At 38.2% G+C, this 11575-nt stretch overlaps 1 protein-coding gene across 1 annotated transcript; it reads right to left on the reverse strand.

Moving 5' to 3' along the window:
* Positions 1 to 475: 475 nt before the first annotated feature.
* On the reverse strand, positions 476 to 10187 carry LOC141622319 (protein ZW2-like). The gene is made up of 6 exons (XM_074438371.1): positions 9846 to 10187; positions 9549 to 9757; positions 8126 to 8268; positions 5162 to 5644; positions 1870 to 4184; positions 476 to 1672 (listed from the first exon to the last, which is right to left on the reverse strand). Exon 6 carries the CDS (start codon positions 1395 to 1397, stop codon positions 681 to 683), a length of 717 nt encoding a protein of 238 aa, XP_074294472.1. The 5' UTR covers positions 1398 to 1672; positions 1870 to 4184; positions 5162 to 5644; positions 8126 to 8268; positions 9549 to 9757; positions 9846 to 10187; the 3' UTR covers positions 476 to 680.
* Positions 10188 to 11575: the final 1388 nt, after the last annotated feature.

Raw genomic sequence — 11575 nt, forward strand, 5'->3', positions numbered from 1 at the left:
CATTGGATTTTCGGCAATATATAGCGCGGATTGACTATCGCACGAAACAGGCACAGCTTGGAAATGCTCAACACACTCAAGCAACGTAACAAACCAACAACCCACTTCACTTCACAAGCGAGACTTGAGAGCGGCTAAGGGACGGGCCTACTCTATTATCAACACTTCAGCGCGGAAATAATAAATAATCTGAATTTATATATTACATGCTTGAAATAATGAAATCTCTAGCACATATCTCTAATTATAACATAACACTTCAATATCTTCAATCAAAATATCCAAATACCCAATGCATATAAAATTAGTTCCACAAAAATTGTGTCACAACTCACAACTATGTAGCAACCAACAAATTTTGTGGTACATTGGGTACACATCCAACATAATACATTCATACCATATAGTATAGCACAAAATAGAGATTTATTTAGATTGTAAATCTAAACTCCTTAAACCCCTAAGACCTCATATCTCTATCTAAACCCGAAATTTTAATTTATTGCAATATACATATCGAAAAATTTTTGCGTCTTTCAGGAGGACTGTATTCCTTACAAGTTACACCTAAAGACAACTCATCTTATGACCTTTATAATATATTCCATTTAATGGATTGCCTTTAGGTATAACCGGTAAGGATGACGGTCCTCCCAAAGGATACAAGAATTTTTCATACCTTAATTGGTCATACCTAAATTAGGTTGTACTCCGACTCTCTTTGGATTTGACAAATCATTTACAACACCCCAACCTCTAATCCGAAGTTGATATCGTCCAATTGCTGCCAACACCACGACCATCTGTTCCATGTTCAGAATCTCCACCAATTTGGCCACCGCGTATCGCCGTAAATTATCAGCCTCCACCACCAGCTTCCCCAAAGACTCCATTAATTTCACAGTAGCTTCATCAAAGTCGTCCGAAGCCTCACCATTAACCAATTTCCTCCAATTCTTGGCAAGCTCGGTCAACGGACTTGCCGCCATACTCTCTTGAACTTTAGCTAGTCCATCCGTCCCCTTCTTCTCCATCCGCACCACCTCAGCTTTTATAACCTTCAGCTCGTCTATCTGACTCGGCGTCATATTGGAAACCGCCATCTCGGTCATCCTTAACAGCAAAGACGGCTTGAACAACCCGCCTATCCACAGGAACGCCTTCTCGAAAGTTGTCAGCCATGGCGGTGCAAACAGTTGGAAAATGTCATCGGATGCGATCACCTTGTACTTTTCCTCGTAGTACTCTTCATAGTGTAACAATACCTTTTCGACTAACTTTTCTTTTGGATTATTCGGGTCGTTTGAAGCGTCGACAAGTTCATCTACGTAAACTTGTTGACGCTCCAGCCAACTGGTGAAGAATTCATGGAAATTCCTACTAGAGCTACTAGACATTGCTTAGTATTAACTTTTTTATTTTATTTTTTTTATCTTAGTGTTTTTCGGTAGGCTCCTGTTATTTTGCGAGTGCTATTTATAGTCATCTACCTGGATTGTGGACTTATGGTTCCTGGGATGTGTGTCTATTAAAAGACTTAATCCCGAAAGTGTTACTTCGGGCAGTTTATCCCAACCTTTCGCCATAAATTAAGGTATGCTTCCGCATTTATTATTTATCGAATAATTTAATATGAACTTTTTGGCCTCTAGTCGAATAATTAAATCTACAGCTAGTCTTACTTGTGACGGGTTAATTCCGTCACAAGCTTGTGACCTCTCACAAAAAGGGAGAGGGGACAAGGTGGGGCACCCCCATGTGCTTCACACTCACCTCTCAATGGGTATTTTGTGAGAAAAAACGGTATCCGTCACAAACTTGTGAAGGATATTGCCCGTCTTCAATGAGATTTTGTGTTAAATCTAACACACGGATGTTCCACAACTTCGAAATTTTCGCTCATTTTCTCCTAATCCATACAAGCGGCACCGATTTGGAAAAATAAATAAATAAAATGTACGTACAACTTATGAATTAGAAAATGGGTATCTACACTAATAAATAATTTGACTTATACTATTTAAAACGTAGTGAATCATTTTATTTTCGGATAAACTTAGCTAATAGCGCATAAATACAATTATAACCCGAATAAATAATTTCTCTACATATATTGTGTTTAGGCTTATAATTTTTACAATCTCCCACCTAGGCCAAATACATTCATATATATATATATATATATATGACACATGATAAGTATTTGCAATATAACCTTATGAGCTAAAAAATGATTAATATCACCTCCCAAAGTTGTACGTGTATGCTTAGTTTTGTAAGATCTGTATTATAAAATCAAATTCAAACCAACTCAAAGCAATAGAGAGAATTCGAATGAACATTTCTCATTTCGAATTCCAGTCTATTGACTATATGTATCTTAATGTAGGATAGTTAATAGTTTAGCCCCGTGAGCATCTCTAATTTGATTTGTCACATCGATTTTCCAAGCTATTTTAATCTTCGGTTACATACATTTCTAATGGTTCTCTACACTCCCTTGTAGCTTGTGACAAAATTTACATTTTCATTTTTTTTTTAAACCAATCTACATAACTTTTTTTTTGGCAACAATAAAGTTAATGTTTACATAGTAATAGTACGACTCAAAAACATACGTAAAACATTATTGAAAATAAAAGTACAACTTCCTATTAAACTAGTACACTAGATGATAAGTTGGGTAACCACAACATGTTGGTGGAGTGACCACAACATGTTGGTGGAGTGCGGTAACTTGGACTTGAACTTTACCATGCACGACATCTACATGGCACGAGACTCGCAAAGACCATCGAGACATTTGCTCTGACGAGTGATGGGAACAAGATGCACTTACCCCACGAAGACGTACAAGGGAAAGACGAAAGCAAGCCTAGCAGACTTGCCTCTAATGGAGAAAAATCTCCTACATCTTGAAGAAACAACTTGAAAGACCAAAGACAAATAACCAAAGTACCGACCAATAACCGAAGTAGCCACGCTTGCTCCTCACGATAAACGCCATAGGGAACCATCCTAGGATGCAGGCAACATAAACGGGACACAAACTCATCCCGTCTGTACTCTTATTATAACTTATTATTCAAAACAAGAAGAAAAATAAAAGACAAATATACAGAAGCATGACTGATGTGATGCAGACCACCGAAGCCAACCAAACCAACACCTCATCCAACCCAACTTAATTCTACCCGATCACACCTCAAAAGTGAAAAGACCACACCAACTCTGATCCACTCCATTCAACGACCAATCGACCATGACCAGAACCAACCGACAAATAAAGAGTCTGCCAACATCAAAGGACACGCCTACAATCGACGACACGAATGACACACAAATGAAAACCCGATATCTCGATAACACCACAAACAATCTTACATGGAACCAAACTAAGGAACGAAGACGGGGGAAGGGGCGAGGGGAAGGGGAACATCATATCGACCCAACTTGATAGAGTTACAACGATTAAAAGCTAGTTTTATGTGTTTCATCTTTGATAGGAGCAACTTGTTTTATATTTTTCAAATATTCCAAGCATATCTTTAAAACGAACCATTGGAGATGCTCTTAGTGGGTTGTTCACTTACTAGTATAGATCTCGCGTTACTTAATTGTTATGATTGGTTACTTGTTTGTTCAATTGCTTGACTTACAAAGTTTAGTAATTTGATGAGGATTGATGTACAAGACTCTTAGTATTATGATTACTTAAGTTGTAGTTAAACAATTGTTCAATTGCTTGCTTTTCAATTACTTGTTTATTTGTCTAGTTGAGATCAGTAGTTTGATGAAGAAGAAAAAAGTCTAGAATACTTTTTAGAGTTGGGAAAGGAAGTGCATGAATCAACTTCTTTGTCTTCCACAATGTATCGAAACCTTAAATTGATGGGCAAGGTGATAAGGAACGTTCTCTAACACCAACTTCCGATCAAAAATATTAAAAAATCTTAGTGTCCCCCACTCTTCAAATTATCTGTCCGCTGCAGGCCAAAAAGCTTCAACTAAGTAGAAAATATACATTATAGGAACACAAATTTAATGTACCTTTTAGTTCAATTCTTGGAAGCCAGTTGTCTCTCTCGATATCAACCACGGAGACTCGATTATCTCCTTCTGACTAGGAAAACAGCATAATATTCTGATCAGTGTTCTTTCGGTTTGACACAAAAGCAAATTCACTGCAAAATTTGAAACCGGCTCTAAATTAATCACCTCGCTGAACATCATATGTATATCAGTTGCTTATCAGTAACAAATCATTCATTCCCCAGGTTGCATCATCAACTCCAACACATGTAACCATATCAACTCCAGCAGAAATTTCGCTAAACCAACTGTTACGCTTGGTAGTAGAATTGTTTTAGTGGTACTCTCTGCATTAGTTGTGAACTTCCTCGTGAATGAAATTCTAGGGGTTAAGATGGCCAGTGAAATAAAGGGTATCCCAAACATGTACTTTGTGTTTTTTATAAGTAAGAATGTAAGATATTATATTAATCAAGGGAAATCAAGGGGATGATGCCCATGTACACAGAGATATCATTGAGATGACACCCATCAACAAAAAGATACCATGAGAGTGATGTCCATAACTCCATATAAAAATGACGCAAATATTCAAAAAGAACCGTAAATGTGACACCCATATACAAAATGAGAGGGATAATTATGCTCTCAAGCTATTGTGGGTAATATTATCTACAAAGATAAAGAGACAAGTTTCAATTTGGGTGAAGCATATGACTCCAAATAATGATAAACATGTACTTTATGTTCATTTCAAGGAAGGGTGTCTCTCGAGATTGTTTGCAAGAGGCAACTTAGGACTCGTTGCCTTAACTGCTCCGCATTAAATGTCAAATAATATGACTATCTTACTGTAAAAGTATATGCAAACATTCTAATGGTTTCCAAATACTCAACAAAGGGACAGATGGGTTGAAGGAGAGGGGGGCATTGAGGAATAAGAGAAGTAGTTCACATAAAGAGATATATTGTCCCTATCTATCCATCCACCTGCCTTTCCGACGGAATATAATACCAACTTTCAAGTGCTTAACTAACTTTCTCACATAAAGAGAAGTTATGTTTTCTTAAACACTTTACTATGGACATGATGGGAAACCAAGAGGAATGAATTAAAGAGAGAAAATACCATTTATCCAAATAATTCATAAATAGATGTAGCCCACAGCCATATGGCACAATGTCATCAACAATACCAGGAAACAAATCGTTGAACTGCACTGTCGTGACCGTTGAACAATCCTGCTTCATACGGAACACCATTACCAGCAAATAGCAAATAGCAAATAGATTCCACGAAGCATTATGGGCCCAAAACGAAAACTCAAAACTTTTTCATAGTTACGTATAGTACTATAGTGGTATTTCCCAAAGACAGAAGTTAAGACCACCAGCTGAGCCCTAACCAAAGATATCCATAGTTATTAATCAGTTACATGCAACACATGAAAAATAATCATTCCATACAGCACAAAAGAGACTAGTGGCATTTGTGGATTGGTATGATGGTATAAGTAGATAGGCAAACAGGGTCATTTCGGTCAATGCAGTTTAGGCATGTGTCCGTTTGTATTTAGGTTATTTTACGTTGTCATTTCGGATCGAGTGGTTACTCGTCCCGTACGAGCCGGGTTGTTTTGGGTCATGACTATCAATGCTTTTCGCTAGATATTAGTCATTTGGAATCGTTTCATGTTGTTGGAATGTACGAAAACCGCATGTGAAGTCCCACATTGGTGGTGAAGTAGAGAGTTGCTCACTTTCGTAAGGCCTTAGGGTTCTCCCCCTATTGCCAATTGGTTTTAGATAAGATAGAGTTCCCTTGGATTTGTGAAGTTGACACTCTCTCTCCTTCCGGGCAGGGCCAGGCCCATTTCAAATTCTAACACATGTAATGAAGGATTGGCCTATTAGAATTCCAAAGGATATACAGCTTATTCGAATACCCTTCTCTATAAGTCTAGAATTGGCAGAGTTGTCCAACGCCTCCAAAAGATCAAGCAAATTTGTCGCAACAGCAGGAAGTTCAAAAGTCATATGCGCATAATTATTAGAATATTCACACCATGTAGAACAACACAATTACACAAGTAACGTAGAAAAAAATTAACAGGCAACTCACAAAGTATGAAACAATAATACCAAATACTCCCTCTATCTCAGAGGGGGGTTCACACTTGTTTTTTTGGGCCATCTCACAATAAGGTTCACCATTTGCTTTATTCCTTTTTTGTGTGCTATTCGTAGTTACCATGATTTGTGACCCCACATACTTCTCCGCTTAGTTTGAAAAGGCGCGCCTCAAGTGCGCCTAAGGCGCGCCTTGGATGAGGCACTATCCGAAACGCCTCGGTGCACTTTAGGTGCGCCTTTTGGACAAGGCTCACCAAGCGAGGTTCATTAGCACGTCTAAATCTTTAGATATGCCTTTTCTTTGCACCATTATTCCTAAACTTTACTCCTTTAGATGTTAGTCAACTTGAAAACTCTTAAAAGGAGTACTGTTGCCCAAAAATTTATTTCGGAAATAAAATAAAGCTAAAAAAATAAGGCGCCTCGCGTCTAAAAGGCGCGCGCCTTAGCCTTGCGCCTCATTGCTTCATCCCCTTATCGCCTCGGTGTGCCTTGCGCCTCTTCAAACTAAGCTTCTCCGTTTTCATTTCGCTCCACACATATTACTCTTTAAATCTTGGGCCGAGGGGGGTGTGAGTCATATTAACAGGCAGGGGGAGTAGCTTTTTAAGATTGTGAACTGAAAGAGTAGATCCAAGATAACAGTTTGAAGAATTTCCAAGCAGGGAATGGTCAACAGTGAGGGTGAAGAATATACATGATGCAAAAACTCAACAGAGCCCAACAATCAAGGGACATATACCGCACTGTACTTGTGAATTCCATACTCGCTCGATTGCTTATTTTATAGAGTAATGCAATTGTAGTAGCATTAAAAAACTATAAGAAAAAAACTTTTCAGACCCACGTAAAGAAGCAACCAGCTTAATCTTACAATCTGTATACATCCAACCACATCAACCAAAGTATTTGTCTAATTTTATAATTTTTATTAGCCTTTTTACTAGAATTCCAGCCTTCCAAGTATAACCTGCCTCAACTAACTTAAGATGCATAAAAAGAGTGAGACTACTGTTCCAAAAAAAAAAAAAAAAAAAAAAAAGCACAAGCAGACAAGTAATGCTGATAAAGCTTAAAATTATTAAGTTGACTTACATTAATGAATTTTCCATCATCACTCATAATTACTTGCAAAAAGTAATTCTCCTCTTCATCATCGTCATTTTGCTGAACACATCCTACTACAATACTATCAGAGCGAACCCACCTGATGCTATACACTGTCATGAAATTTTTTTAAAAAAAATTAAGACGATAAGTACAAGAAGGGTCGTAAATAAAAGAAAATTTATGAACGAGATTGAAGAAATGATCCAAAAAAACAATGCCATGTATAGCTGACAGACATAATTATACTGTGAAGAGGCCGGGAAAGACACACTGCCAACTAAACTCTTTCAGAAACCATATCCAGGTTAAGCCAATATATACATTATTTAGTTTATTAATACAACAGATAATCACATTGCGAGAAGCCAGGGTAAAGGAGTTCAAAAGAAGTTCCAAGATTAGATAATATGTACGAAGTAAAAGATACAACTCAGCGTCATGCAGCATAAATGTTGACGCCAGAATCTAAAAAGGCCGCCCATACCTTTGACAGTGTCGACGGCGCTGTTATCCTCAATAAATGAGTCCATAGGGAGTACAATCTGCAAAATTTCCTTGAACTGTGAAGACAGGATGATAACTACTTGATAAGATTACTCTTTTCTCACAACAGCAACGCATTTACTGTCTAAACTCTTTTCAACTACAATAAATCACAAGTGAATATTATTAAGTGTGTTCCAATAAGTAAAAAATAGAAGAGAAACAAGTTAATCACATGAATATCTGAACCATAAACTGATATATCATATACCCATTAATGAGAAATTATTAGACTTTCTATGTGTGTAAGAACAATGCACAAACTCGTATTCAAAAGACACCAACCTGCATCAACCTCGTCCATCACAGTTGTCAAAGGATTGTTTATAGCTCCAAGATGCACCTTCCCTCTATCTGTGAGGACAATAAAGGATTGTTCTGCGTCTTGATATATAACATGTCCTTCACATGGTTTGCTTCAACGGAACACGAGAACATTGGTTTCTGATCCTACATATTGCAGCATAAGTAGACAAGAAACAGAAATTAGATATTTACATACACCACAAAAAAAGAGAGAGATAAGGATCATGTATTTTAACTGTATCTAAAACATAAATAAATAAAAAACAAAAAGGGTCTGCTGCTGATTCCTTTCTAAATAATGACTGATAAAGTTTCAGAGACAAACAAATCAGTAGTAACGCTTTGGTATTAAAAAGGGTCAAATTCCAGACTTATTTCTCTTAAAGCGCACTTCAGCAGACTCGGTATAACCGTATAACTAAATTGTTGCCGAATAATTAAAGTCTCTCGAAGCACCAAGTTATTTCTCTTCATATTAATAACTAACTACAGCAGTCTTCTAAAATGTGCAGCATACACTCATCCAGCCGAGATTGTGTCAAATATTCGAGAATTGCTAAGCATTTACAAATAAATCTGACCCTTTAAATCTAGTAGCTCTACTTCGAGCAATCAGATATCCGTCGGACTTCCCCATTGTTTGGTTGACTAAACCACATAAGCTTCCAAGGATTCGTCAATATGCCAATCAACTCATTTTCTCAGTTGTACTCACATTCTTCCAGGAAGATACTATTATCAGCACATATACTATGATCAATGTAACTTTTTCGGTATTCTCCTCCAAAAAATGGTACTAGACTTGTGATCCAATTGAAATAGGCGCCCTAAGACAAGCTATGAGGACTAATAAGGCGTTGAAAACACTGACTACCAACAACTCAATCACACAGGTAGTGATTTTTTTCTTTCGGAGCTTCACCGAACAAACTGGAGTTTATACACAAAGTTAAGAGATACTGCTATTTCTCAAGTTACATTCCAGAACTCTAGAAATATATGATATGAAACTAAGTTGACTAGAACAAGCCCAACGTTAGCTATTGCTAGATGTAATCACCATTACAATGTAACGGAATCGCATTGTTTTATCATTCAATGTAATGGAATCACGAGTAGAGGAGTGTCATCAATCACATTGACTGATGTAATCAAAATTACTAAAGTTCAATTCATATCACACCATCACGTATCTAGATCAATCCAACTCCACTCCCCACCTATACTACTCACCGTCTCCTTCATTTCGCACCTTATCTCTCATGAACAATAACAATTGCATCACACATAAAACTAGGTTCAACAAAAAAACCCTAAACTAAGCCTAAATTACCACAAACAACGATAAAACACGATAACTAACCCTATGCTTCCATATACATACACGAATAACTCGAGATAAAACACTGGCAGCGAGATTATACCTTATTGAGAAGCGAATCAACAGCGAAGAAATGAATTTTGGTCCCAACAACAGCCGAAACACACGACGAATCATCCGATAAACACAAGATAGAAACCCTACCAATATCAACATCAACAACATTAAACTCCTTCACAGTAGAACCACTTCCTTTCGCCAAAATCTCCTTCGTCGCATCAATAACATCCTTCGTCTTCGATACACAAAATCCTAATCATTCCACAAAATTATCATAAATTACTACCAATTATTTCCAAAATTTGACGAAATTAAGCCGTGTACGATTAATTCGATATACCTGTGGAATGCGCAGCGAAAACGAGACCGAAAAGCGGAGAGAGAACCAAGGGTTTGGAAGGAACAGCGTCGGTGTCGAAAACGTCGTCGTATGAGGTGAGAGGGATGGCATCGCCGACTTTACAGAAGAAGTAGTCATCGGTTTCGACGTGTTCGCCTTCAAGTGGTGTGATTTGTAGTGTTTTTGGAGAGTGGAGAGTTCCGCCATTGATGAAGTGAGTTCTCTTCTGAAAGCTTAACTGAAATTAGGGGTTTTATTTGAGCGTGTTCGTTTTAATGGGCGGGAATTGTGACGGTGAACGGGTGAATGCGAATGTAATTGTGATTGTGAGTTAAATTGACGCTAAGAATTGAGCGTCGAGTTACCGGGGTTATTTTATTTATTTTATTATTATTATTATTATTATTTTTTTTTATAAGATAAAGAAACTAAGATGATTATAAATCACCCTATAACATCCTTGTGGATGTGAAAGGTAAATGAAAATTAAATTTTTTTTGAAAATGTCACTTCAATATCCCCGTAAAGGACATTACAAACAAACTTGAGGGACGTTTGGTTTGGGTATTCGGAAAGGGAAAGAGAATTAAAGTGACTGATTCTGTTTGTTGGTGTTTGTTTGGCTCTTTCAATCATTCCATTTTCCCCTCTCTTACCTCCAACTCCCTCTAACTCCTTACACTTCACCCCCCCTAGAGAACGAAATTTCATTACCCCTCATTCTCTCAAGTCTCAACCACCTCACTCATCAACCATTAATCATTGCCACCATACTTATGCCCACCACCACACTTGCCACCAACACAACATCACCACCACCACCAACACAACATCACCACCACCACAGCCACCCCGTCGTCGAATTTTACACAGTCTCTAAATCCAGCGCTTGCCACCACCGCAAGCTACCACAACCACCAAGCCCTCCGCTGCCACCACCGCAAGCTACTACCACCCTGCGAAAGCTGACACGCCGGAGACACCTTCAGCCCACTTGCACCCACGACACTCATGCCCCCACAATCTCTCATTGTCAATCAACCCCCCCCCCCCCCCCTCCATCATAAACATCATCCAAAACCCAAGAAAACTATCCTCCACCACCGAAGTCACAAAGTGTACTCCCCTACCCCGATCAAGGGTTTTTAGAGGCGAGGGAGTGAACTTCGATTGTGGGGGAGTGTTTTTCGAGGCTTATAGTGGTGTTTGTGATGGTGGAGTAGGTGTTCAAAATAGGGGAATGGTTGAGTACGGTGGTGGGGCAGGGGAATCTTCGACAATGGTAGCACTACCGCGGCTGCTTAAGGTGATAGTCGAAGGTGGTCTTTGCCATTGATGGTGGTGGTGATTGGTAGCTAAGCGTAAAGGGTGGTTGTTGGTGTTATTTTGATTCCTTTTGTTGAACAAACCAAACAATAAGGTAGATTATAGGTAACCCCATTCCATTCCCCTTCTTCTCCTTTCTTGATTCCATTCCTTTTCTCTTTCCCGAACCAAATGCCCCCTTAGTTAAAACCAATTCTACAAATAAAAAACACCAAATATTAGCTCAAACCTATAACAGAGAAACATAAACTCTTTCGAACATGCTCATAATCAAATGAGTTGAGTTTAACTCTGACCTCGTGGGATGGGCTTGCTTCAATTATCAACTCAAAGCAAATAGACAATTAAAACGATAGATGATAATGAAGACTGCCAAATTTGCAGGAAAAACAAAAAGGAAAGGT

This window comes from Silene latifolia, chromosome X (genome assembly GCF_048544455.1).
Source record: "Silene latifolia isolate original U9 population chromosome X, ASM4854445v1, whole genome shotgun sequence".
Lineage (NCBI taxonomy): Eukaryota > Viridiplantae > Streptophyta > Magnoliopsida > Caryophyllales > Caryophyllaceae > Silene > Silene latifolia.

Excerpts from the sequence above, each read along its gene's own strand:
- LOC141622319 (XM_074438371.1), bottom strand. The coding sequence starts at position 1,397 with ATGTCTAGTAGCTCTAGTAGGAATTTCCATGAATTCTTCACCAGTTGG.